Source organism: Sorex fumeus, unplaced genomic scaffold (genome assembly GCF_029834395.1).
Source record: "Sorex fumeus unplaced genomic scaffold, SorFum_2.1 ptg000051l, whole genome shotgun sequence".
Lineage (NCBI taxonomy): Eukaryota > Metazoa > Chordata > Mammalia > Eulipotyphla > Soricidae > Sorex > Sorex fumeus.
This window is the reverse complement of record NW_026606108.1, coordinates 10,111,286-10,138,844: the sequence shown is the minus strand read 5'-3', so window position 1 is coordinate 10,138,844 and position 27,559 is coordinate 10,111,286. Positions and strand designations below refer to the sequence as shown.

Genomic DNA, 27,559 nt, shown 5'->3' with positions numbered 1-27,559 from the left:
CGCACGCGGGGACCCCGCGCGCCCCGCCACGATGCCGCCGCTGCCGCCGCGGGGCTGGATGCTGGCGGCGCTCTCGCTGCTCGCGCTGCTCCTGCTCCTGGCCGACATCTCCGAGATCCGCGAGGACCCCGGGTGAATACCGAACCCCGCTTTGTGTGCGCCGCGGCCCCCGCGAGCTGGGGAGGGCGGGGTGGGCGGTGGTGGGGGCGCGCGGGTTAGGGCGCGGGGGGCGACGGGGTGCGGGATGGGGGGCCCGCGTGGCGCCGGGGAGTGTCCGGGGCCCGCGCGGGCGGCGGGGGCCGGAGTTTCTTTGTCTGCGGCGCGGCCGCCCTGCTCGCCTGGGCAAAGTGGGCCGGGGGCGCGCGGGGGGCCTGGAAGCGGGGACCTCCACGCCCCCCAGCCCCCCAGGCCGGAGCGGAGGGCGGGGGCTGGGCGCGGGCTCCGGGGAAGGGGCGTGTCGCCGGCGCCGACGGACGCGCACAGCCGGGAGCTGGGCGCGGGGGGCGCGGGGCCGAGCTGAGGACCCCCCCCGACCTTCGCCAAGCCTGCAGCTCCTCAGGCCCCGACCCCCGAGACGGGAACCTTTGGGGAAAGTCTGCCCCACCTACTGCTGGTCTTGGGGGCCCTCCCGGGGGCGCAGAACTCTCTCGAGGTGGGTTGGGCCGCGGGGCGTTACCACCGAGGGGCACGCGCGGTGGGACCCCCCACCCCCATCCCAGGCTCACAAAGAGCCTCCGCGGAGCCGTGGGCAGATAGCCGGGTCTGGGCCCTGGCAAGCCCAGGACCAGCTGCCCGGCCCCGCCCCTGGGCAGAGAGGAGGTGGGGTCCCCCACGCCCCCCAGGCGCGAGGCCCCTTTCTTTTCTCCGTGGGGCCGCGTGCGCGTCTCCTTTGTCCTGGTGGCGAGTTGAGGTTCCTCCAAGGAAAAGGCCAGTCCCGGGTTGTTGAGGACCAAACCCCGCACTTGCTGCCCTTGTGCTGCTCCCTTTCCCCCATCCCAGGTCAGCACCCCCCCTGCCTACCACCCACCCACCTCCGTGCCGCCGCCACCACCGCGTCCTCCCCGGGTTCCCTGCGCGCACGCGCGCGCGCTCTCCGAAAACTTTCCCGGAGACGCTCCAGCTCCTTCGCAACCTGCCTCTGGCCCCCATGCAGCGCGGGGAACACGCGCGACTTCTGGAAGGGGGGGTGCAAAAGAAACCCCTAGAAACCCAGCCTCGGGGTGAGAGAGCCCCAGTGGTGGGGGGCTTCCTTCAGCCACACCCCATCATCTTCCAGCCACCCCTGCCCGTGCCCACCCTCTTGCCTGACCTTGAAAGTGGGGCCCTGGCTCCAGCTGCCCATCCCGGGGAACTCAGCACCCATAGGTAGAGAAAGGGTCCAGGAACTTTCGGAAACACCTTTTGCCTTCCTGTGAGAACTTCACATCAGAAAGTCAGAGCACATAGTATCACCAACGTGACACCTTCTGCACCAGACCCCAATTTCTCCCCCCAAATAAGCTCCTTCCTGGGGTGCATCCCAGAATGAAGGTGCTTAGTTTGCTATTGGAATCCTGGGGCTCTTTCCTGTGGGGGGTACCCCAGGGACCCACCTGTTCCCTTGGGTAAAATGACCCAGCAGCCCTCGTGAGCAGCATGAGTGGGCAGGACAGAAAGCCCAGCGCCCTGCCTGTCTGTGCCCCCCCTGGGTTCAAGCACACTAGCTCATGCCCTCCTTGATGCCCACCCAGCTGGGACTTTGGAAGGGGGACATCGCCCTGGCACAGTGAGCACTGAGGGGACGGCCTGCCCTCCCACTCAAGCCCCAACCATCCTGGGAACCTAGTAACACTGCTGGCCCCTACCAAGCTGTCTCTAGGAGAAATAGGGGTCCAGGCACATCTTGGGGGTGAGTTGGTTAGATCTATCTTGCCAGGCACCTCAGTACCGGCATACAGCATACAATCAATAAATGTGCAAGGGAGAGGGCCTTCCTGGGAGTGCCCAGTGAGGAGTGTGTGCTGGGCACCCTGGGGCCAGCTGATGTCACCGAAACTCAGGTCAGAAGGGAACACAAGGCTCCCCTGAGAATGCTGTTCAAGGGGCCAGAGAGATCATACAGTGGTGGGGAGGGGGAGTACTTGCTTTGTCGATGTGCCTGACCCAGGTTCAATACCCAGCACCACAATACCACACAAGGTTCCCCAAACCCAGCACCGCCAGGAGTGATCCCTGAGTGTAGGGAGGGAGGGAAGGAGGGAGAAGAGGAAGGAAGGAAGGAAGGAAGGAAGGAAGGAAGGAAGGAAGGAGAGGGAGGGAAGGAGAGGGAGGGAAGGAGAGAGGGGAGGGAGGGAAAGAGAGAGGGGAGGGAGGGAGGGAGGGAGGGAGGGAGGGAGGGAGGGAGGGAGGAAAAAAGAAAGGGAGGGAGGGAGGGAGGGAGGGAGGGAGGGAGGGAAGATGGAGAAGGAAAGGAAGGAAGGAGAAGGAAAGGGAGGGAGGGAAGGAAGGAAGGAGAAGAGAAGAGAGGAAGGAAGGAAGGAAGGAAGGAAGGAAGGAAGGAAGGAAGGGAGGGAGGGAGGAAGGGAGGAAGGGAGGAAGGAAGGAAGGAAGGGAGAAAGCAAGCTTGTCGCCTTTTTCCTTTGGGGTAACTGACAGGCTGGTCTCCTCCTGGGGAGCCCCATCAGTGTCCAGTATCCTGAGTAGCTCCTCAGCATCCAGGCTCTGCATGGACAGTCGGCAATCATGTCGGGTGCAACCTGACAGAGCCAGCCCTTTGAACCACCGGCACCCACCACGTGCTTGCAGGGACCCAAGACCCCCTCTGAGCATTTCCGGGCCCTGCACTTTTTCTTCTCCTGGTCACCCCATGGTCGCCTGCCAGCAGCCCCTAGAACTCGTGAATTCCAGGCGAATCGAGGGCTGTGCCTGCTGCTCCCCCAACCTCTATTGCCCTGCGGGCGAGGAAACCACGGCGCAGACAGGAAGCATCCATGAATCCCAAGCCCAGCCCCTGAACAGTGGAGTGTCCACCTTCCCCAGCTCAGCCCCACTGATGCCACGAGAGCACCACCCAGTTCTTCCCATACCACAAGCCTCAGGACTGCACATCCAGGGCTGAGCCAGGGGCGACCATCAAGACTTTTACCAACCGGGGACCGAGGCTGAGGATGGAGGGAGAGCGTGAGGGGGGAAAGCACTTACCTTGCACGCAGCCAGCCCTGGTTCCACCCCCGGCACCACTGCAAATGCTCCTCCAGCTCCGCCAGGAGTGATCCCTGAGCACAGAGCCAGGAGTCAGCCCTGAACACCACCAAATATGGCCCCCAAACAAAGGCAGTTATCTGTGGACCACCCCGGTCACATGGGCATGACCTGTGAGAATGAGCTGACTGGGAGCCAAATCAGACCATTCAGTGTGGCCAGAGGCCCCAGGGCACCCACTCCAGTGGGCGCAAGTAGAAGAAAAGAGGGGGTCAGCTTTGATCCTCAGCCGAGACCTGCTGTGAGCAGCCCAGCAGGAGAGGGGGGCAACCCTATGCTAGTGGACAGGGCCGTGAGCTGTGGCCTGTGTGCTCAAGTCCCAGAACTGTGGGGTGGAGCCATAGGACAGCAGGGAGGGCACTTGCATTGCACACAGCCAACCCAGGTCCCCTGAGCCCCACCAGGAATAATTCCTGAGCGCAAAGCCAGGAGTAACCCCTGAGCATCGCCGGGTGTGGCCCCAAAAATGAAACAAAGAAAAAGACAAAGGAAGTTTTGGGAGAGGAACCCCACCCTTCTCCCCATTCTCCCACTCCATGCACTGCCCCGTTACCCCGACAACAGGGTAAAAGGTGGAAGAAGAGAGAGCCGTGGCTGTGTTGAATGCCTGGCTCCAAATCCCTGAGCCCGAGCCTTGAAAATGAAGTGGGAGTGAAAAATCCATCTCAGAAAACATGTCCTGGGGGGGGGCAGGGGCGGCAGGAGAAGAGAGAGAGAGAGAGAGAGAGAGAGAGAGAGAGAGAGAGAGAGAGAGCATGCAGGGCATTTGCCTTGTATACATCTAGTCCAGGTTCGATCCCCAGCCCCCGAGGGATCCCCGAACCCCAGACCCCATAGGGCCCCCAAAGCCCCACCAGGAGTGATCACTGAACAAGGTGGAAGCCCTGAGCACGGCCCGTGTGACCCAAAAAAACAAGAGAAAAGAAATCCCGTCCAATGCAGGGCCTCTCTATTTCTGTCCCCAGGTGCTGGTCTCAAGTTGTTGAAGCCTGGACCGAAGCAACAGGGTAGCAGGGAGGGCAAAAGGCCTGGCATGCACCCAACCTGAGTTCCATCCCCGGCATCCCATAGGGTCCTCTGAGCCCCAGCAGGAGTCATTCCTGAGCACAGAGCCAGAAGGAAGCCCTGGGCATCGCCAGGTGTAGCCCCGAAACCAAAAATATAAAAATAACTTTAAAGGGTCAGAGCCATAGTTTAATGGATAGGGCATTTGCCTTGCACGTGGCCGACCTGGGTTCGATCCCCAGCATCCTATATGTCCCCCCACCCCAATCATCTCCAGGGTCCTGAGCATCGCCAGCTGTGACCCAAAAAGTAAATAAATAAATAAATATAAATTAAGCTGTTGAAGCTCTACAAACTGGGAATGTCTCAAAGTGCAGATGAAGAATACTTCTCGGAGGATGGATTCTCTGGACTTGGCCACCTGTATACCAGGCTCTTTTCAGCTGGCCCTGCCCTGCTTCCTGGCCTCCTGGGCAGGCCCCCCTGCAGCCAGACTGCCCGTGTGCCCCATGACAGAACGGCTCATCCATACCTCCGTGTACCCCCACCGCCACCCCTCCTGCTTGCGGGCACAGGAGTAGCTGTCCCTCTCTGCCCGGCACCCAGGGAACCAGCACAGCCTCAGCAACTCCATGTGTCAGCCGTGAACGGGGGTCTCAGTGCCCCAATATGGGGGCAGGCCCCGAGAACCGCAGTGTTCAGTGGCTTGGAGGATGAGGGCTGGCTGCACGCCCAGCTCCAGAAGCCTGCTCCTTGCAACGCTGGGATTTAGGCCTTCCCCCACCCTTCCTCATGTGCTGGTGGGGGCTGGAATGTCCCTACGCGGGCTGCTGAAGGCTCAGCTCCCCAGAGGACCACTCTGGATGAGGCTGGCTGGTGGGCAGAGGGAGCCATGCAGAGAGCGCCCCGGCACCATTCCTCAGAGCCCTGAATTGTGTGGGCCCTGCACCCTCTCCCGGGACCTTTATTGTGGGGGGCATGTGGGGAGCATCTGTCTCATCCCAAATGTTCCTCCCGGTCCCCTCAAACCTACAATCCACACCCCCACCTCAACTCCACCACCTGCTGGCTTGAAAGCAACTGTCACCTGCTCTGGGCTCAGTGCCCTCACCTGTCCCATGGAGAGAGCCCCCCCTTTCTTTGCCAGAAAGTTTTTGTGGTAAATGTAGCTATGTGCGTAGGACTTGGTAGGGCATGGAGCACCCCTCTTCCCAGATACATAGACACAGGCACGCGTGCGCGCACACACACACACACACACACACACACACACACACACACACACACAGAATTTTCTGCTGCTCTGGGAGGAGACCCTGGTTCCTAAGAGACTCCTGTTGTCACCCTTCATTCTTCCAGAACCAGTCCTGGTCCCACCAAATTGGGATTAACAACCCATCGGGACTCTAAACCTCTGCCACTAAGGAGGACCCCAGCCCCCCGATTCTCAGCCCCCTGGTCCCCTAAAAGTCTAACCTACCAGGTAGGCATGAAATGGGGGGCAGGGTACACAGTCCTGACCATCCCTCCGTCCAGAGCAGAAAATGAGGATTCAGGGGCCAGAGAGATAGTACAATAGGAAGGGCACTTGCATTGCACACGACCGACCCGGGTTCAATTCCTAGCATCCCATAGGGCCCCCCGAGCCCACCAGGAGTAACTCCTGAGTGCAGAATCAGGAGAAAGTCCTGAGCACCACTAGGTGTGACCCAAAATCCAAAAAAAAGAAAACAGATTCAGTGGGCACTGATGGGCTAATCTCAGTAGTGACTAGCTCAGGGAGGATGTGAAGAGTGGAGGGTGGCCCTGAATGCTGATTCCCAGACACTGGGAGCCTGCTGAGCTGGGGAGAGGTCAGGCAGTGTGGGGATCCTTTCCTGTTGGCCTCGAGCAGGTGCTGGGGGTGGCACGAGGCAGCATCAGACCTGGGGTTCCCACACGCACCACCACCACCTGTCAGAAGCACCACTTGGAGAAGCTCCAGGCAGTTTGGGGGGGTTGAGGTAGAAACACACAGAAGGGGGAAATCTCTGGCGGGGGGCAGGGAGGACATATGGCAATACCCAGGCAGGGGCGCTGCCCTTCAGCACAGTCTGTCTATACCACTGGGCCTAGGCCTTGAGACCTAGCCAGACCTACTCTGTGGAGCTGTCAAGTGAGTTTCAATGCATGCAGAAATGGCCGGACTCCGTTCCACCAGAGGCTGGTCTCGGCTTCACCTGCCTCTCTCCCGCTCCCCAGAAAGGCCTGAGCCTCGCGGTGAAGCCAGGAGCCCCAGCAGCTCCCCAGGACTGGCCCGGAGCCAGAGTGGAAATGCAGAGACGCTGTCTGCACCCAGGCCCTGCTCAACCCAGGCGGCAGCACACAAGGGGGTGGGGGCTTCCCGGGCAGCGGCAGGCGCCCGGCTGGGCCCCTGAGGCCTGAGCTTGCCAAAGGGTGGCCATCCACAGCGCCAGCCGCTCAGCTGGCACCTGTGCTGAGAGCTGTCCCAAGTCTAGGGCATCCTGAGTGGATTTGTCTGCCTGCCCAGCCGACCTGCCAACTCTTGCCACACTCTGCTAACTCATTAGAGCCGAGTCGGGAGGCTGCTGGGGATGGGGGGAACCGGGGTGGGGGTGAGGGGGTGATAGGAAGCCAGGAGTGGGGGGCGGTGCTGAGGCTAGCCTTCTGCCGGGCTGCAAACAGGTGCCCTGGTGGCATTTGCCCGCTCCGTTATTTTCTCTTAACGGGCCAGGGCCATTCTGTTCCTGGTCGTGGCACAGATCTGCCTCTCACGGCGCATTCACTGGAGTTTTTAAGCAGAGTCTGTTTTCAGGAGAAGTATGGAGTCACTGAGGTGGAATAACTGAGGAATTATCTGCCTCCACTATTTTCTCCTGCCCCCTCCACCCAAACCCCCGGAGAGTCCCTCCCCAAGCACGCCTCCCCCTCCCTCCAGTGTAGACCCCGCAGATGAGCTCTGAACTGTGAGCACTGTTTCACCATCCCGCGAGACAACCTTGGGGAGCCCCTGCAAGGATGGCCAGGGACCCCACGGCAGCCTGGGTCACATGAGGAGATGCACCCACTACCGGCCTCATCTTTGAGGTTCCCCCTCCCTCTGCCCCCATGTATCCTGCCAGTCGCTGGGCTGCCCAGATCACGGCCTGTGGAGACCAGGATGGACGGCTCTGCCGCCCACAGCTCAAGGCCGAGCCTGAGGGAGCTGCCCCACACTTCCTTACAGGAATGCTAGGGAAGGTTCTGTCACCCTGATTTTCAGAAGCTGGGCGTCCTCCTGGAAGAAGGGAGGTAGAACTGGAGGCTGAGACTGAGCTGATCTGTGGGCGGGGATTAATCAGGGTCCTGGGGTACCCGGAGGGGCGTCTTCGGTCATGCTGGCCCAGCTGACTTCTGGCTTCAGCTGTGCCTGAACTCATCTTCCAAAGAGGCACATTCAGGAGTCAGGACGGACTGAGAGAAAAGAGCCTCACACCCCGCTGCCTAGTACGTGGTCTCCATCGACACTGCTCTCGGTCCCACTGGGTGTCCTGGCAATGGGGTGGGGGGCAGCAGCCCCAAGAAGGTCCCTTCTGCCTCCGTGAGGCACTGAGCTTTGTCCTGTTTCCATCTTCCCCCAGTCCAGGAAGAACCCCCCAAAACTGCCCTGTTCCCACGCTCAGCAGCTCTGCCCAAAGCGGGTCATTTTAAGAGGGTCCAGCACCCACCGCCAGGGCAGGACTCCTCTCTGCCCCACAGTTCATGCACAGGGGTCTAAGCCCGCTACTCCCCAGAGTTGCACTCCTACACTCAGGACAAGAGGAAAAGTGAGTGCAGGTGTGTGAATGGGGGGAGAGGGGTGATTAAATCCTGGTGAATCCAGCTCTGCCCAGCCTCCCCCAGAGACTACTGGAACAGGAAGTCTCCAGGCTGGAAGTGGGGGCCCTGAGTGGTGGGGGTACTCCGTGTTTCTCAGGGTTCCAGGCTCTGCGCCTGGCAGGGTTTCCTCCCCAACACTGAGCACTCTGGACTGGGCTCTTAGGGGCCCCCACAACAGAGCAATCGGGGTGCTGTATTTTGGGGGTGTACAGCAGGAAGGGTCCCATGGGAGGAGGGGACAAAGGGGGCTATTCTGATCTGGGATCCCCTACAGGAAAGGCTTTCAGGAGAGGCTTCTGCCGTGCAAAGACTCTGAGCCTGTCATTTTGGGGTGCAGGGTGGGGCATCCCTTCCCTCTCCCCCACCTCTAGCCTTCTCCACGCTCCCAGGGACCCTGTCAGCTCACTGAACCAGTCCCCTCAGCAATCCCTGAGTACAAGGGAGCTACAGGAGATAAGCCCCCCATTCGCCCCATGGCAATGTGATGAGACCCCCACTTGGCAGGATGGGGCGGGGGAGGGTGGTACCTGCTCAGTTCAGCTGCGCTGGGCCATGGACATAGCTGTCACTGAGGCAGACCAGGGAACCAGCACCAGGAACCACAGAAGTCCTCACACAGATCGCTCGAAACCCCCAAATCCAGCACAGACTCTCCCTGCTGACTTGGCCACTCTGGCTTTTTCAGCTCAAAGCAGATGACCCATGTCCACAGAGACGTCTGGAGGCTGAGATGCGTGTGACTCTGAGCCGGTCCCCAACGTGTCTGTGTCCCCTGCCCACCTGATCAGGCCCTGTGGTGTTGCCCCTGGTGTAAGAGGCTCATGAGTGGTAACAGGGGATGCCCAGCACCCGGGGGCTTTGTTTGCATTTCTCTGTGCTGAGGCCACACTCGCTGTGATGCTCTGTAAAGACGAAGGCGACTGTCCGGAAAAGAGTCTGGGTGTCACCCCTGTGCAAGGTTTTCTCAAGCTGGGCCAAGGGCAAGCCCCGAGCAGTCTGGTTTCCTGGTACCCCCGAGGGAGCAGCTGGGCAGCTCTGAGCTGGCTGAACTCCACGCCGATGGATAGACCCAACCCGGCTGACATTGGAGGCAAACTTAGTTACATGTGATGGAAGAGGGGTCAGAAGGAGATGCACCCAAGGAGCCACGGGCCATGAGGTGGGCCAAGGCCACGACCTGACCCCATCCCAGCTGGCATCACAGTACCCCCCCCAATGCCACATGGCACCACTCTGGAGGCAGAGAGCTACTGTGGTTCCTCGGAGTCCCCATGCCAAGAGCAGGTGTGACCTGTGAGGCCACAGCGAGGACACAGCTGCTGGGAAGTGCCCCTGCTCCATGCTGCCGGCCACGCTCAATGCCCAGTGCTCTGCCAACCCGTCTCCTTCTCAACCAGGAAAGTGTGGCTGTGCCAAGAGCCCACACTGTCCATGGCACTTCAGAAAAGCCCCCCACTCTGGGGAGCAGATGCAGCATCCATCGGAAGGACACCATGAAGACCAGAGTGACAGGACAGCGGACAGAGCACTCATCTTGAGCACAGCTGATTCAGGTCTGGTCCTCTGCACCCCACAGGGTCCCCCAAGCCCACCAGGACTGATGCCTGTGTGCAGAGCCAGGAGTCAGCCCTGAGCACCGCCGGGTGTGGCCCCCAAACCAACTAAAAACAGAATTACAATCTTTGCACCTGCACACACACAGTATCCCCCATGATCACCACCATGTCTAGTGGGTTTCTGGAACCCCAGAGAAGCTTCGGCCCTCTCCCCATGGACCTCCCCCTAAACACACCCACTTGTGACACACAGATTTAGGGGCCATACATACGCAGATGAACCATTGTGGTCAGAGGGGACCACCTGTGCTGGGATCAAAATGACATGACTGGTGTCTCTCAATGTAGCTGCAAGTATGCCACGGAGGGCCTGGGGGTCGGGGAGACACCGCAGAAGGTGGGGCAGCTGGACCCAGTCACTCTCAGGCGCCAACCTGGTGGGCATTCCTTCCTTCCATTTCCCTGAACTCCTTCAACCGCACACACGCTGGGCTGTTCCCTCGTGGCCCACAAAGGCTGGGAGATTTGCCGCCATGGCCACACCCTGCCCTGGCTGCACCCCAGAACACAGATTTGCTGAAAGTCACAGCTGAGCCGGCCCACGTGTGTTTGGGGTGAGGGACCCTAGACCAACTTCCCCCTTCCTAGTGTTTGGGGAGCCCGGCCCTGATCTTTGGTGTCCCAATGACTCCAGCAGCTGCCCAGCTCCTCACCAAGTCCGAGTTCATCACCTGCTCATAGCGGGAGATGACTGCAGGGTAGGGGTGGTGCCCACGTAAATGACCACTGAGCTGGTGATCATGGCTCATGCAGCAGGCTCTGCCAGGAACAATGACACGGAGGCCCTGGTGACAGTGTCTCCAGCATCCAGGCTGGCACAGTCCCAGGACTCGAAGTCACGGCCCCTGCCAGTGGATGAGGCTTCTCCTTTGCCAGCCTCCATCCATCAGGACCGGGCCCTGTGCCCAGCAGGGGGAGTGGGGGGGCGTAGCGAAGCACAGCTGCCTTCTCTGAGAGCGGAGGGACTGGTGGCAAACTCCCATTTGCTGCCCTCAAATCCCAGACGCTCACAGCAGGCACTGTGCAGCAAGAACTTTCCAGCCCATGGACCATCCTTTGATTTGAGGGGTGGGTGGCCATCCAAGCTCCAGGAGTGCCATCTAGGGATGGGGACCTGCCCGTCCCCTTCTCAGAGACATTCTGCTTCCCTACAGTCCACTCTGCCAAGTGGCACACGCAACCCCCATACGCATTGCACTTAGAGAAGTGAGAGACAAGAGAGCCACCATTCAGGGCATGAGGACCCCGGGGAGGCAGATCCGCAGAGCCAGGGACATGCTCCCTCATGAACCCTCCGCCACCAGTGGGTCTTACCTGCCCGCCTTGTATTGTTCAACTTCACGAGTAACCCCCAGTATCCCTTGGCAGACCCTGGGCAGGGAAGAAAATGACACTTAACAGCGCCTGGGGTCCTTCCCGAGCCCCTGCATCCTGAATTCTGAGCTGCCCCATTTCTGGGAACCATCTTGGACATGAGGGACGGTGCCCACATCAGGCGATGGGAGACAGGGGGTGGACACCATGGCGGAGGCTAAGGGAGACGGTCCTACCTTCATGTGGACACTGATGGCCTCAGAGGACCCTGAACAAGCACGCACAGGGGTAAACCGGCAGGATTCCCACCCTCTCACCCCTGCTTTTTTTTTTTTTTAGTGAAACACCATGAGGTACAATTGAGTTGTAGACTTACAAATTTTTGTGCTTGGGTTTCAGTTATACAATGATCAAGTACCCATCCCTCCACCAGTGCCCATTCTCCACCTCCAGTGCTCCCAATATCCCTCCCATCCGCCATCCCCCCCCATCTCACCCTGCCTTTGTGACAGGGCATTCCCTTTTGTTCTCTTTCTCTCCTTTTGGGTGCTGTGGTTTGCATTGAGTGGCAATCATGTTCGGTCTATAGTCTACTTTCAGCATGCTTCTCCCATCCTGGGAGGATCCTCCCAACACCCTTTATTTGGTGCTCCCTTCTCTATCTCAGCTGCCTTTTCCCTTAGCATGTGCGGCTGACCTCCAAGCCATGGAGTGAACCTCCTGGTACTTATCTCGGCTATTCTTGCCACCCCCGCTTTTTGCTGTTTAGGATCGCACCCAGTGGTGGTCAGGGCTTACTCCTGGCTTCAGGGGTTACTCCTAGTGGAGCTCAAGGGACCATAGGGGATACCAGGGATCGAACCTGGGTCAGCCACGTGCAAGGCAAACGCCCACTTTGCTATCTCTTGGAGTTTCCTCTTTTGATAATTAGTTGGAACACTCTGAAGAGTATGGCCAGCAGGGACCCACTGGAGGGCTACAAGAGGTGCGGGGGCTGGGAGGGCGGGGAGAAGAGCATACAAACTGGGTGATCTGGACCATGAACAGTGGCTGCGTTGAGACCCCCAGTAAAGGGAGGTCTGGTGAGTTTGTGATGCCAGGGATCGAACTCAGGTCAGCCTCATGAAAGGCAAGGTAAGCACCCTTTCAGCAGTACTATCTTGCCAACCCTAGGATAAGCAAAAATTATTAAAAAAAAAATTCTAGTGAAGCAAAATTTTGAAAGAAATTTAGAGAGAGAGGAGGGTGTGTGTGTGTGTTTGTGTGTGTGTGTGAGAGAGAGAGAGAGAGAGAGAGAGGAGAGAGAGAGACCTGCTCAAGAGAGAATATGGACCTCTCCAGAGGGGGTAAGAAACCAGAGTTTTAAATATGTATGAAGCCAAATCTGTCTGCGTTCCTCTTGTGATTTCTTCTTACCCTCCTGAAGTTTGAAAAGTCCCTCACACTCATTCTACCTCTTCAAAGACTTGCTATCCTTCCAACATTTCCCATATGTTCCCAACAGTTTCTTAATTGCTGTCTGATTTTGCTGGGTGGGTCCCCACACCCACCCAAATGACTATAGAATAATGGTATTAAACCACACGTTCATAGTTAGCATTCCTTAGGATAGAGGCATGTTTTTCAAAGCTGAATCAGCTTTACAAATGAAGTCGGTACTAGTATGGGTGATGGATGGGGGGCAAACCAGCAAGTGAGAATTTGAGACCGGAAGAGCATAATGCAGTTGGTTAGAATCCACCAGAAATTAATTTTGCTGCCCGGAGGCCCCACTTTACCTCCAGATTATTCACCAACTTCTTCAAACCATTTACTAGCTCTCTCATTGAAAATGATATTTTAAAATCTGGAGCGAGGAGGACACTTCCCTTGCAGCCTGGGTTTGTTCCCCAGAATTCCATATATAAATCCCCAAAAAGCACTAAGGAGTGAATGCTGAACACAAAGCCAGGAGTAAGCCCTGAACACCACCAGGTGTGACCCAAAGCACAAACAAACATGACCCAAGGCACAAACAAACAAAAAAGACTTTAATCATCTACCATTTCTAGCCAGTATATTTATGAATCTTATTATTGTTGTTGTTGTTGTTGTTCCATGAACCTTTCATTGGTCTTCATCGCTTTTATGCTTCTCATTTCTGTGCGTAGCTTAATATCTGACTCTGTGGGTCTTGCTAATTTTGAGGGCTGGGTTCTGAGCTGGGGGCTGTGATGGGTCAATGATACAGGGATATAAAAGTCGACCCATTGGGTTGTAGCTATCATATCAGAATCCTGCCTGTTTCTAAAGAGAGAAATGCTGAGGAGGCTTTTTAGTCTGTCGGGAAATGGAATGTATACGTACATACGTACACACACACACACACACACACACACACACAAAGTTGTGTCTACAGGCATGCTCATTCTAAAGAAAATAATTCTGTCTAAAACTAGAGCAGAACTGGACAATAACTCCCCCCAAAGCATTCTTATGAAATTACAGGCTCCCTTCAAATACAACATTGCCAGTGAATTCCACTGCTTCCTTGGAATACACTGACGGCTTGACTGAGAGAACAAATAGAGCTTTAAATAATGAGAAAAGTTGGGGTCGAGGCCATTGGACAGTGAGTAAGATGCTTGCCTCACATGCATCGGGCCTGGGTTCTTTCCCTGGCATTCCATATGGTCTCCAGAGCCCTGCCAGGAGTGATTCCTGAGCACAGAGCCAGGAATAAACTCTGAGCGTTTCCAAGGATAGCCCAATCCCCCACCAACCAAAGAGAGGTGGGGGGGAGAGAGAGAGAGGTTAAAGATGGGGCAGATCTGAGATTTTACAAACCTGAAAAAGAATGGGTTGAGAACCTTGAATTGTTAGAATCAGGAAGTGGTGATAGGTCCTGGGTATTCTAACTTTCAACATCAAAATCATAAATATTACCACAGTGGAAATAAGCCTGGCTCCCCTCCAAAAAAAAATTGCATTGTTATTTCCAAGGGGATTTCTTAAAAGTAATGATTTCTAATATGCAGCGTTAATGTCCAAAATGGAGCTAAGAAGATTAAATTTTAATAAAGTAGTATTTCCCTAGAAAAAAATATATGAGAAAAGCATGGGCTCAGGTGGTAGAAAACATCATCTCATAACCCCCACCACCACATTCCTGCCCCCGAGAACAGCCAGGGGGCACTTTCCTGGGTGTACCCCACTCCTCCCACCCAGCACCTCTGGGTGGAGCCCTTGTGATATGCTGAGAGAAGTACAAAGAAATTCTGTTCAAACCCCACATCCTCCCAACCAATGAAAAAAAAATTGCTTTACTTGAATAAAAGTAGTTTAAAGTGCATCTTTTTTTTCCTTTTGGGTCACACCTAGTGATGCACAGGGGTTACTCCCAGCTCATGCACTCAGGAATTACTCCTGGCAGTGTTCGGGGGACCATACAGGATGCTGGGAATTGAATCCGGGTCGGCAGCATGCAAGGCAAACGCCCTATCCGCTGTGCTATCACTCCAGCCCCTAAAGTGCAGCTTTTGAAAACTGCACATAAGGGGTGGGAGAGATAGGACAGCAGGGAAGACACTTGTTTTGCACATGGCTGACTCCAGTTCGCTCCCTGGCACCTTATAGGGTCCCCTAAGCACTGTCAGGAGGCATTCCTGAGTGCAGAGCCAGGAGTAAGCCAAAAAAAGCAAAATTAGAAACAAAACCTCATGGTGTTTCACTAACAAAAAATTTTTTTAAAAAATGTAAATGGTGGAGAATGGGCACTGGAGGAGGGATGGGTACTGGATCATTGTATAACTGAAACCCAAGCACAAAAATTTGTAAGTCTACAACTGTACCTCATGGTGTTTTACTAATAAAAAATAAAAAAAACCAAGGTACAAAGTGGGCTGCGTGGACAAGTGACACAAAGGGTGTGATACCAGGGGGGCCATAAGGCTGCATGAGGAAATTCAACATGACTGGATGACAAGGGCCTTAGAATAATCCAATCCCAAAATTTATTCTACAAAGGGAGGAGCAAAAGCCCCAGTTCCCCAACCACCTCCCACTCCCAGCCCCTGTCCAGAAATGATGATCACATTTGGTCCAAGACCACTGCTGAGTCAATCTTACTGGCCCAACTGCACTGCTAGGTTTGGGGAGAGAGTAGGAGAGGCCAGACTTCATTAAAAGTCAGTGAAAGCAAGAGGAGACCTGGAACAGACTCTGAGGCTTGCTGGAGCAGATGCTGAGTCATGCTAGAGCAGATGTTGAGTCATGATAGAGAAGCCACTGTTTGCTGCTAGAGGGGCTGCTAGAGCATGCTGAGTCATGCTGGAGCAGATGCCGAGTCATGATAAAGGGAAAATACCCTATTTCCGAGTGGAGCAGATGCTGAGTTGCCCTGGAGCAGATGCTGAGTCATGGCAGAAAAGTTGCTGTTCCCTGCTGGAGCATGCTGAGTCATGCTGGAGCAGATGCTGAGTCACAGGAGAGGAATGCTATTGCCTGCTAGAACAGTTGTTAACATCTGCAGGGAAGATTAATTCCAAAGGAAAATTTCTCTCAGGGACAGATATAAAAGGACTGCACCCATTTGTGGAGCTGGAATAGAGAAGGGATCATAAAGAAAATGATAGCTGGAGGAATCGGTCGGGATGGGAGATGTGTGCAGAAAGTAGATAAAGGACCAAACATAATAACCTCTCAAGGTTGTATTGCAAACCATAATGCCCAAAAGTAGAGAGAGAATTTGGGAAATCATGTCTGCCTTGGAGGCAGGGGGAGAGTGGTAAAGGGGGGGTCTACCGGGGATATTGGTGGTGGGGAATGTGCACTGGTGGAGGGATGGGTATATGATCATTGTGTGATTGTAACCCAGACATGAAAGCTTGTGACTTACCTCACGGTGATTCAATAAAATTAAAAGAAAAAGAAAAGTTTTTCTCAAGACTCGCATGGAAATCTCAAGAGGAAACTTTGGTGAATTGGGAAAAAGAAAAAAAAAAAAGCCTGCACAAGGCCTGCCTCCCTCTGACATACTGGGGCTCGTGTTACCACCCACTCCATGTTCTCTAGGCCCAGGAAGGCTATCTGGCTACAGAAGAAAACTTCGCAAAGAAGCGCTGGGTTTATAAATAATGCATCTCTTTTATCTTGCAGGCACTCTGGTGGCAGAGGGACAATCAGATCAGCTGTGAACGGCTTCCATAGCAAATCTAATAGGTTTGTAAATTAGGTCTTGTGTTCATTTGTTTTTGCTGTAAGGTAGCTATTAATCTGTTTCTCCTCTTGGCTGGATGGCACCTGTCTTAGCAAATAGATCTGTTTCTTTTCACTTTGATTTTCCACTTCAGCTTCCATTTTTAGGTGACAGACACAAACGGGGCAGACTGATCAATAAAAGATACATACAAAATGCCCCAGGTCTAGAGGCTGACAAGATGAAAAGTCTCTGAAGAGGGGTAAAACGCCAGTTCTGGAAAAGATCGCCCCCTCCCACTCCCACCCCCATGCTTATGGGCTCGGGCCGATGACCAAAAACAAACTTATGGGGCCCGAGTGATAGTACAGCAGGTAGGGCGTTTGCCTTGCACACAGCCAACCAGGGTTTAATCCCTGGCATCCCATATGTTCCCCCGAGCACCATCAGGAGTAGTTCCTGAGTGCAGGGCCAGGACTTAATCCCTGAGCATCATCAGGTGTGACCTGAAAAGCAAAAAACAAACAAACAAACTTATGCATGTCTTTACTGAGCAGCAGAGCCCTGGGAAGAACCAGCAGGTTTGCCCAGTGTCACTAAGGAGTTGACTGGCCTGGAAGTCCAAGCTGGAAAATAAAGCATTTGAGTAACATTGTTGCCACCTCTTAAAATAGATGCAGGCTAACTCGCAATGCCAGCCTTGAAGACAAGACACACAACACAGAAGTGCTGAGGGAGTTTCTGGATCCCACCTCATGCAATACAGAAGCAGGGCAACCCCAAAGGGGCATGCGGGTGTGAGCCTCAGGAGTGTTACTCAGACAATCCTAGATCCTTCAAGCTGCCTCTTCTCAGCCCTCCTTTCTGGAAGAAGGGCAACAGGACCCATAGGGGCAGAGGGGTTTCTCCATGACCACAGAGCTTGTGGGTTCTTTCCGTGACATCCTCTTGCTCCTTTCCCTGCAAATGGCCAGAGCCCAAAACAGCACTTGGTTCCTTCTCCTGGTTTCCTTCTACCCGGGAGAACACTTCTATCTGCTGGACTCCAAACCCTTCACCCTTCTGTCCTCTGCAAGCCAGAAAAGCCCTGAACAGTAAGGAATGGGAAAGGGTTTTACACCCTGAGATAAATTTTTCTCAACCTTCACAAAACACAGTTGAGTTTCCAGAATTTCATCTCAGTGTTTGAGCCATACCCAGCGATGCTCAGGGCTTCCTTCTGGCTCTGCACTCAGGGATCACCCCTGGTGATGCACAGGGCACCCTATGGGATGCCAGGGATCGAACCTGGGTTAGCTGCATGTAAGGCAAATGTCTCCCCTCTGTTCTTTTGCTCTGATTTTATCTACTTTAACATGAACCTTCAAGGCAAATGCAGAGCACTCAGATGTTTGCTTTGAATTTTCTGAAGCTCCCAAATTGGGCTGCACACACCCTTTTATCATTCTCCTGAAGATCAGAAGTCACCCCAAGACAAAAATGCCAGCCCCTCGCCCCATCCCCACCATCACCGACACACAACATGTGTGCCTGCAGGGACAGGATGATAGACGTCCGAATGACCCCGTTCTTAGAATCCCGCTCCCCCAGATTTCAGACCTCTGCATGTACACAGCTCCCAGAATGCTACGGACTGCTGAGTCGGGATGCAGCTGGTCTGAACCCCAACTTGAAGGACACTGGGGCACCAGCTTCTGTGCCCGCTCCAGACTGCACCCCAGAACAAAATGCACATTCACCCATTGTGTGGGCCCAAGAGGGATCTGAGGGGGGGAATCAGAAGTGAAGGGAACAGACAACACCCCAACTCGGCAACCAGGCTGAAGAGGGAAGCAGCTATCAGAGTTGCAAACAGGATGGAGAAGGCGCCAGAAGATGGGTCATTTCCTCTTCTGGGCTCGGGGTTGTTAGAGCAGCTTCACAAAAGTGACATGAGCGCATATGGGACAGTGACAGTCAGGTCTCCCTGGAAGGCTGGCTGGAGAGTAGGGAGTAGGAGGGTGTGTGTGTGTGTGTGTGTGTGTGTGTGTGTGTGTGTGTGTGTGTGTGTAGGGAGTGGGGGTGGGTATCACTCCCCAGTTACCTCACAGAGGTGCCTGTGCAGACAGCACCTCCCCCACCCCCCACCTTCTCAGGCAATAACTGTGAGTTGGCCGGTCTGAGGAGGGAGTATCCAGCCCAGATCTGATCCACGTGTCACCGACTGCCTCACTAACCATGTCCCCTTCGTCCGCCCTTCCAGAGCCGAAGCTCTACTGAACGGTTCCTCAGCACCAGCCCTGGCTGACAGGGGTAATGACAGCGTGAAGCACAGCGTGCAGCAGGCCTCGGCCAAGTGGACACACAACCAGACTGTCTCGCTGAGGATCAGGTAACGCAGCTACTTCGGGGTAGTAAAGGGAGATGGGCCTTGGTATGAGCCGCTGGAGCATGGCCATGGCATCTGTGGCTACAACATCTAGAGACACAGTGGACCTCCCTCTCCCCGCTCCGCCCCGCACTGGGCACCTTTCCTGGGAATCACCAGTGGCATTCACATAGGCACTCACATGCTCACACGTTCACACAGACACACACATGCACATTCACACACATGCACTCAGACCCCTACACACATACACGCTCACATATGCACTCACACTCATGTGCTCACGCACACACATGCTCACACATGCACTCACACTCCTCATATACGCTCACACACACTCGTACACATTCACACACTTACACACATTAACGCATAGTCTGTGCGATCCCTGGGTTGAGACGAGCCCTGAGGCACCCAGAGCCAATCAGCATCTGTGCCTGAACATTCAACCCGTTTTCAGAGCTCATGCTCATACACACACACACACACACACACTTACACACACGCATATGTGCTCACACACATTTACACTTGCACACTCACACACATGCTCATACGTGCATTCACACAGTCCCACGTGCTCACATTCACGTGTGCTTTCATACATTCACACACACACACAACCACACCCCAGGGGCTGGTGCATCCTGCCAAGGTTCAGGTTTTGGAGCACTGAGGGGGCTGGGCAAGAAACAGAGAGTTGGGGGGTTAGGGGGGTCTCAGGTGACCCAGCTGGCTCCCACACAGGGCCATGAAGAGAGGTGGTGGCTGTGCCCTCCTCCCCACACACTGCCGGGAGTGAGGAGTGAGTCCCCTGTGGTCCCTCCTTCTTTCCTTGCCCCTTTCCTTGGGCATGCCCTGTGAACCCTGAAACGCATGCCACCTTGGCAGGAACACTGTGTGCTCCTTCACCAGGGCATGAGCCTCTCACGTCTGTCGATTCATCACCAAAATTATTCTTAATAAAAGGTTGAGAGGCGCCTTGCAAATGGTGTTTAATAATTGATAGTAATCTCTGCTAATTAGCCGGAAATTAATTCACTCACAGAGGTATTTATTTATGGGCTTTCTGGGGCCTCTCTTTGTTCTTCAGTACTAGGAGGTGAGTAATTACAAAGGTTTCAGCAACTCCCAGGCCTGTGTGGCACATCGCGGAAGAGGTGCAGTGATGCTCACTGAACAGAGGCGGCACCTTTGCTCTCCCTGGGGGAGGGAAAGCCTCCCAGTGCCCCCAGGTAGACACACAGGGTGACAGATGGCACACAGGGTGCTGTGTCTGGCAAGTTCTCCGGCTGCCCAGAGGCTATGCCGAGAACACCTCCTCACCACCATCTCAAACCTGGGTTGGGCATTTATCCTGGTAGCTTCTGAAAGTGGGCTGAGACCCATCCTCCCGCCTCCTAGATAAGGGCTTCTCCAATGTCCCCCCAGGGCCTCCTGAATTCTCTGGGTGCAGCCTGCCAGGATAGCCACAGTCCAGAAGCATCTCAAATCTCTGCTCAAAGTTCCCCTCTGCCACCTCCCTCCATACCGTCTCTGGCAGGCAATGAAATGAGTTTCTGCAGATCTAGGCACTAACCTGTTTTTTTTTCCTTGTAGCTTGAATCTGTTCTACAGAATTCTGGGGCAGGGCTCTGGGGCGGGGACAGAATAGAAGTACAAACATGGTCCTGGATTCCATCCTGGTGTCACCAGAACAGAAAACCCTCTGGGGTACCAATTCTGTATGTCTGCATTTCTCTCCCTCTTAGCTCTTCAGTGTAGGTCCCCAGGGTATGCCAAGGCAGTCACAGGCAAAAATTGTGTGGGTGGTGGAAGGAGGTCATGGCATGAGACCAGGGGGCCAACTAGTGGATGGAGTGGGGGTCACAGAAAAGGGGGGAAAAGTCAGAAGGGAGTCAGAGCTCTGGAAAAAGTGGAGAAATGCTAATGTAGGTAACCCCTAACTCCTGATTGGAACCCTCTGAGTCTGGGGTTGCAGTCTGCAGGGTTCAAACCAGATTCCCCAAGACACAAAGAGGAAACTCACCTCTTTTAGTGTATTTGGTTCGTAATTCTAGAACTTTCCCCTGAAACCAAATCCATCCTGGAGACCAGAGAGCTGTTTTTTGATGCTCTCTGTTCCCAAAGAGCCAAGCTTGCTGGGGCCAGAGATTCCCCCTAACCAGACAAGTTTAGGGGGAAACACCCCAACTCCAGCCATGTTCTCCAAAGTCTAGAGAGGGGACCACCTGGGAGGTTCCCCCAGACACACGCCCCTGCCTCCGCCCTCCCTGATTCCCAGAGAAAGATTCCAGGAATGAGGGAATATGAGGCATCCTGGTTCTTGTTCCTGTTCATGATCTGCGGGCAGGAGAGGGCACAGGAAGTGGAGGAGGACATGTGACTGCCACGTGGGTTTGTCCGAGACGAAGGCATCTCATGGGTTGGACTCTGGTGCTAAAACCAGCCACACCTGGCCCATCCAGCTAGACTCCCCCATGAACAAACTCACCGAAACTGTCGAAGGGTGTCATTTCCCAGCCAGAGAGCACGTCCACTGGGCTGGTTTCCACAGTGGTCACCTTTGGGCTCAGTGCCCTCCACTGGATGAGAGTGGACAGAAAATGCCAGGCCGCAGGGTGGCGGGGATGCTTTTGTCCTCACGCATCTCACTCCCTGCAGGAAGCAAATCCTCAAGTTCTTGGACGCTGAGAAGGACATTTCTGTCCTCAAGGGCACCCTCAAGCCTGGGGACATCATTCACTACATCTTCGACCGAGACAGCACGATGAACGTGTCGCAGAACCTCTACGAGCTGCTGCCCAGGACCTCACCCCTCAAGAACAAGCACTTTCCCTCCTGCGCCATCGTGGGCAATTCGGGGGTCCTGCTCAACAGCGGCTGTGGGCCTGAGATCGACACACACAGCTTTGTCATCAGGTATATGCACATGGGTTGGGGCTGGCCTACGAGGGTGGGACAGAGCTAGGGGCAAGGCTGGGCTCATCTGTTGCCTCTTTCACGTGCTTTTGACATCTCCAGTGCAGACCATGGCAACCTAGCACTGCAACAGATGCCTGTGTGCACTGAGCCCCTCAGTGCCGTGCTTATATGGGCCCTAGGCGGAAGCTGGGCACCCACTCGGGCAGCTTCCTGCAAATAAGTGTTTTAGCCTGCGCAGTTCTGATTGGTGGAGAGTTGTCAAGCAGTGATCCATTCAATTTCAGTCTTTGACCTCCAGCAGTGAGTGCTCTGAGCAGGTGCCAACACACACGCACACACACGCACGCACACAAACACACACATACACAGCTGATACGTAGCAAATCTGGAGCAGAAGTAGGCTTCCTTTGGCCCAAAGCCTGTTTTTTTGGTTTTTTGTTTTGTTTTGTTTTGTTTTTTGGGTCATACCCAGCGATGCACAAGAGTTACTCCTGGCTCATGCACTCAGGAATTACTCCTGTCGGTGCCCAGGGGACTATATGGGCTGCTGGGAATCAAACCTAGGTTGGCTGCATGCAAGGCAAACGCCCTACCTGCTGTGCTATTGCTCCAGCCCCAATCCAAAGCCTGTTTTAATAAAGTTTTATTAGAACACAATCTTTCTCCACATTCTATAAGTAACACACACACACACACACACACACACACACCCTTTTTAATTTGGGGAATCAAACCCAGGGTCTCACATATGCAGGGCAAGTACTCTTCCGCTGAGCTACCTCCCTGCCTTCCCCCTGCCCCCAGTCTATATTTTTTTATAAGTATAAAAACTGGAGCAGGGCTGGAGCAATAGCACAGCAGGCAGGGCATTTGCCTTGCATGCGACAGACCCGGGTTCGATTCCCAGCATCCCATATGATCCTTTGAGCACCGCCAAGGGTAATTCCTGAGTGCAGAGCCTGGAGTAACCCCTGTGCATTGCCAGGTGTGAGCCAAAAAAGCAAAAAAAAAAAAAAAAAAAAAAAAACTGGAGCAACACAGACATACCTCACAGTTCTGTTTCTGTAATGTTTGGGTGGAAAACACCCGTTTTTATTTTTACACATTTTAGTGACTGCTTTCTTGCCACAGGGAGAGTTAAACCTTTCTGCTGGGCAGAGTTGAAGAGTTGCAACAGGGAGCACTTATCCTGCAGAGCTTAACATACTTTCTACCTAGACCTTTGGAGGAAAAAGTTCATTGACCCCTAGAAACTTTGAAAACTATTTTATTACCAACTGTTACAAAAGATCAGTAAGAAAGTCTCCTGGCTGACCCGTGGTTGGTTCACATTTGCAAACCCCCCCCCCCTTGTGAAATGTTCTGAAAATCAAGACAAAATTTCTACCAGTAACTTAACTGTCCTGTGGCCAAGACCTGGAATGTTGGAGGGCCAAGTGCAACCAAGATTTTGTCCCGGCCATTGTTTTTGATGTCGCTCTCATCGTCCAGGTAACTTTGGATACAGTTGCCCTGGCACCTAACCCAGACCCAGACTGTAGGGGAACAAGATTTCTCTGTCCTGGTTAGGAGCAGGGCACCCACTGCTTAGCCTTTTATCTGCAGCCTGCCCAGCCAGCTCAGGTTTCTGCTGGGACTGCCCCCCAGCAGAGACCTTGATCTCCAAGATTTGAGAACTGGCCTGATCCGTGAGCTTCCAGCCCCCAGGTAGCAGAGGCTGTTTTCTGGGCATCCCCAGGGATGGTTGGGTGAGCCAGCACACTGAGAAGCAATCCCAGGTCCCTTCCAGGCCATGTTCTTTGGCCAGGTTCTGCCTGTCTGGCAGGACCAATGGCTCAGGCCCCTTTTCTCAAGACTCTTCAGTTAAAAAGATTCCAGGAGGGTTGAAGAGAACTGAGGTTGGTTTGTTCTGATTGGACACCAGCTAAGGGGTGAGGCTGGGGCTTCAGATTACTTCTGGGGAGCCAGCAGTTTTGAGGTGCCCTTGCTTCCCAGGTACCAGACACACTTTCTCTGTCCAAATGAAAGTCTTGAGTTTTCCTTGACCCCACCCCTCTGGGACTCAGAAGGTTCCAGAAACTGCAGGTTCCAACAGCAGTTTCCTTTGGGGACACTGGCATAGCGAGGCCAGCTCAAGTCCAGGAGTCCAGCCTTGACACTGCTCCTGCTCGTTTGCCATCTGACATGGAAGGTGTCACCCTCCTTGTGTTGTGGACAGTCCCTGTCCACCAAGAAGCTCTGGGAAAGCACCGAAAGGGCAAGACTGTGGCAAGACAGTGTCAAACAGTGTCAAAGCTGAATTCCACCTGGGCCAACAGCATGATGATCGCAGTGGAGTAGAGTGCTGGTGGCTGCCTTTATTGGTCCTCTCCCCCATGCTAGCTTCCCAAAGTTGGACACCCTTGGGGCCAAATCCCTTTCTATGCACATGCTTCAACCCGGAAGTGTGTGAGGGCAGGAGGGGGGCGACGGAAAGCAGCCCAGCGGGCCTGGGAGGAAGGGAAGGGATGCAGAAGGTGAGGCAAGCCTCGGTGTCTTAACTGCCCGCCTCCCACAACCTATATATATGCTGTCCTTGGCCTCCGGCAGATGCAACCTGGCGCCGGTGCAGGAGTACGCCCGCGACGTGGGGCTCAAGACGGACCTGGTGACCATGAACCCGTCGGTCATCCAGCGGGCCTTCGAGGACCTGGTCAACGCCACCTGGCGGGACAAGCTGCTGCAGCGGCTACACAGCCTGAACGGCAGCATCCTGTGGATCCCCGCCTTCATGGCCCGCGGGGGCAAGGAGCGCGTGGAGTGGGTGAACGCGCTCATCCTCAAGCACCGCGTGCGCGTGCGCACCGCCTACCCATCCCTGCGCCTGCTGCACGCCGCCCGCGGGTGAGCCCCCTGCGCATACGTGCCCTGGGGGCTGCAGGGGCAGGCTCGGGGCTGCTGCGGGGCGGGGGCATTTGGGTCCCTAATGCAGCATCCCGCCTGGGGCCACGCCCTGCATCCAGTGAGTCACGGAACCTCCCGAAGCTTTCTTCCTGGAGAAAGAGGTCAGGGAAGCAAATAGGGCCTTGGCAAGGCCAGGGAGAGGCTGCAAAGATGCGAGCATGCGCCGCCAGGAGCTGCCCCCCGAAGAGGCAGGGCCAGGCAACTTAGTGGTTGGCCGGCCCTTGAGATTCACCGGGTAGGATAGTAATGGTTCAGGCGAGGCAGTTTTCCAGGGTTCTACTGTAAACTTGGGGGCTGCAGCTGCTGAGTCCATGGATGGCGCCTCTGGCCAGGCCTCTCCAGGGGTGGCGGAAAGAAAACTACAGCCCTCCAGAGAGGCTGGACACCTTCCCAGGGGTCGTGTCCGGGTGGGTATGAGCACAGAGAGCGCCACGCCATCAAGTTGTGTCCCATTTGCGTCCTCTGGGAAGGCAGCGTGCAAGCCAGTCCCCAGACTGGGGAGTCAGAGGAACACGGGGAGCAATGGGGGATGGCCGCACCTGGGAGAAACGCAGGCTGCGGCGCTATTTCCAGCTGTAATTGACTCAATTTCATCTGTCAAAATAGCATTAGGCGCCCTTTGAACAAACAGGCTGTTCCTCCAGAGATGGTAATATCTTCCTTTGCAGGGAGTCTCGGGAGAAAATTCAGGCAGGAGAGGTGGATGGGGAGATAGGGGGTCGCCTTCTGCAAGAGGAGGTCTGGTGGGAGGCCCCAGCCTGGAATGGGCCCTGATTCGAGGTCCTTTCCGTCTGCCAGTCCCGGGTGTGGGGTGGGAGGACAGGCAGTGTGACCAGTGTAGGGAAGGGGTTCTTGAAAGGGCCAGCGCTGGAGAGAGGCGAGCAATCGGGTCAACCCTGCAGCCTCCCAGGGAGGGACCCATGGGGAAGGTACCAGAAGTGCAAGAGGGACAGGACAGGGATCGGCATCCCGGCTCCCAGCACAGCACCACCTCAGACGATGGCTTGTGATGGCTGCAGAGCATAGCTCCTTGGCCAGTCGTGGGATTTCATCTTCCCTTGGGGCCAAGCAGTATTCCCCAGTGCAGAGAGCTCACAGTTCCTTTACCCGGTCATCCACTCAGGGGCACTTGGGTTATGTCCAGATTGGGGCTGTTGGCCTCTGTTGAAGAGTTTCCTGCTTCTTGGGTTCCTGCTGTTGTCATGATAACCGGGAGGGTTCCAGGCACTTGGCTCCATCGGCTCCCTCAGCTCCCTCGGTGCCAAGCAGGGGAGGTGGCCGATCAGCAGAGGATGGGGGAGGGAGAGAGGGGGGGGCAGAAACCCAGGGGTAAGTACAAGCAAGAAGCAGAGTGGGAGAGCTCCACAGACTGGAGAGAACCCCCTCCATACCGCCACTCGAAGGGTAGGACCACCTCCAACTCCCCAGAACTGTGCCCCCCAATGCCAGTTACCCACACGGGAAAGGAGGGGTTGTCAAAGCTCCATTGTTTGCTCTTGGGGTGGGGGTGGGGTTTGGTAGGGTCCCACCTCAGCTGTGCTGAGGGCTTTCTCCTGGCTTTGTGTTCAGGGATCTCTCTTAGCAGGGCACCATAAGGGGTTTCAGGGACTGAACCTGGGCCTTCTCCATGCATGCAAAGCAAGCACCTTCCCCACAGTGGTGTCCCTCTGCCTCCTCGATGCAGGACCCTCAGAGGTGCCAGGACATGCCAGCAACTAAATTCCTGCTGCATGCCGGACCCCATGAGGCTTCTCTGATCCACAATACACATGGGGAAAGAAGTAACCCACAAGTAGCGTTGGAGATGAAACAACGACATGTCCTGTCGGTTGCCCAGAAGCTGCCCACAGAGCTAGACTTGTTACCCAAACCACTAAGTGTGGCCCTCACAGGTCCCCTCACTGCTGGCGAGAGCATCAAACCATCCAGAGATGCTGAACAAGCATCACTGGGGGAAGCCCCAGAACCCTTGAGCAACCACTTGAGAGACCCCCCCCGCAAAAAAAAAAATCCATGTCTTGAGGTCTTTCTCTGCCAAACCATCATTATCAGACAACACCCTCCACCCTCAGTACACACACACACACACACACACACACACACACACACACACACCACAGAGCCCCATAGGAGACTTGACAAGTTTTAGGGCTTAAACTTGAGGTGGGGGGGTGTCAGGGCCTGTGCACCACCCCCATTCCTGCACAGTTGCCTTCACAACTTATGCTTCTCCCCCCCCCAACTCCTATCACCCCTTATGTCCATTTTGCAGCTACTGGCTCACCAACAAGGTCCACATCAAACGACCCACCACCGGCCTCCTGATGTACACCCTGGCCACGCGGTTCTGCACCCAGATCCATCTCTATGGCTTCTGGCCCTTCCCACTGGACCAGAACCAGAACCCCGTCAAGTACCACTACTACGACAGCCTCAAGTACGGCTACACATCCCAGGCCAGCCCCCACACCATGCCCCTGGAGTTCAAGGCCCTCAAGACCCTGCATGAGCAAGGCGCGCTGAAACTGACGGTGGGCCAGTGTGACGGGGCCACGTAAGGGCCCGCAGCCGGCGGACGCGGTGACTCACGTTTCTTGCCCACTCCACCGCTAGGCAGAGGGGAGTTGGGCAGCACGGGTTCTCTAGGACAGCAGGGTAGTTGTCTTTGTTCGAGTGTAAAACAGTGACACGCGGCGTACCTCGCTCTCGCGGCCCGCCCATCTATATTGACCTGAGTGTTTGACTGTGTGGGGTTCAATCGAGCGTGAGGCACATCGCCCCCCCACCCCACCCCGGGCAAGAAGGCCCTGGGAGAAATCTGCGGGGACCGATGCAGACTCCACCCTCCGTCAGGGAGGGCAGGAATGGGGGACGAAGAAGGACTCGGGGCGGAAAGAGCCCAGCCCGTGACTTGGGGTGACAGCTGCCCCCTGAGACTTGGAGGGTTCTCTGGGGACTGTGGGTGAGTGGAGAAGCACCTGGTTTTAGGGGTGAACAGAGGGCCGGAGCTGGGCTTTCAGTGTGAGAATGGACAATGCAGGCCATGCAATGAAGGAGGCTGGAGGTGTCCTTGGATCCACATCAGAAATGGCCCAATTGGATGGACCAGGGGGA

At 55.3% G+C, this 27,559-nt stretch overlaps 1 protein-coding gene across 1 annotated transcript; it reads left to right on the top strand.

Annotated features, from left to right (window-relative positions):
* ST8SIA2 (ST8 alpha-N-acetyl-neuraminide alpha-2,8-sialyltransferase 2) lies at positions 1–27,559 on the top strand. The gene is made up of 6 exons (XM_056124648.1): positions 1–132; positions 16,170–16,232; positions 18,452–18,580; positions 21,242–21,499; positions 24,092–24,385; positions 26,718–27,559. The coding sequence occupies exons 1-6, from the start codon at positions 32–34 to the stop codon at positions 27,001–27,003; spliced, it is 1,131 nt and encodes a 376-aa protein (XP_055980623.1). The 5' UTR covers positions 1–31; the 3' UTR covers positions 27,004–27,559.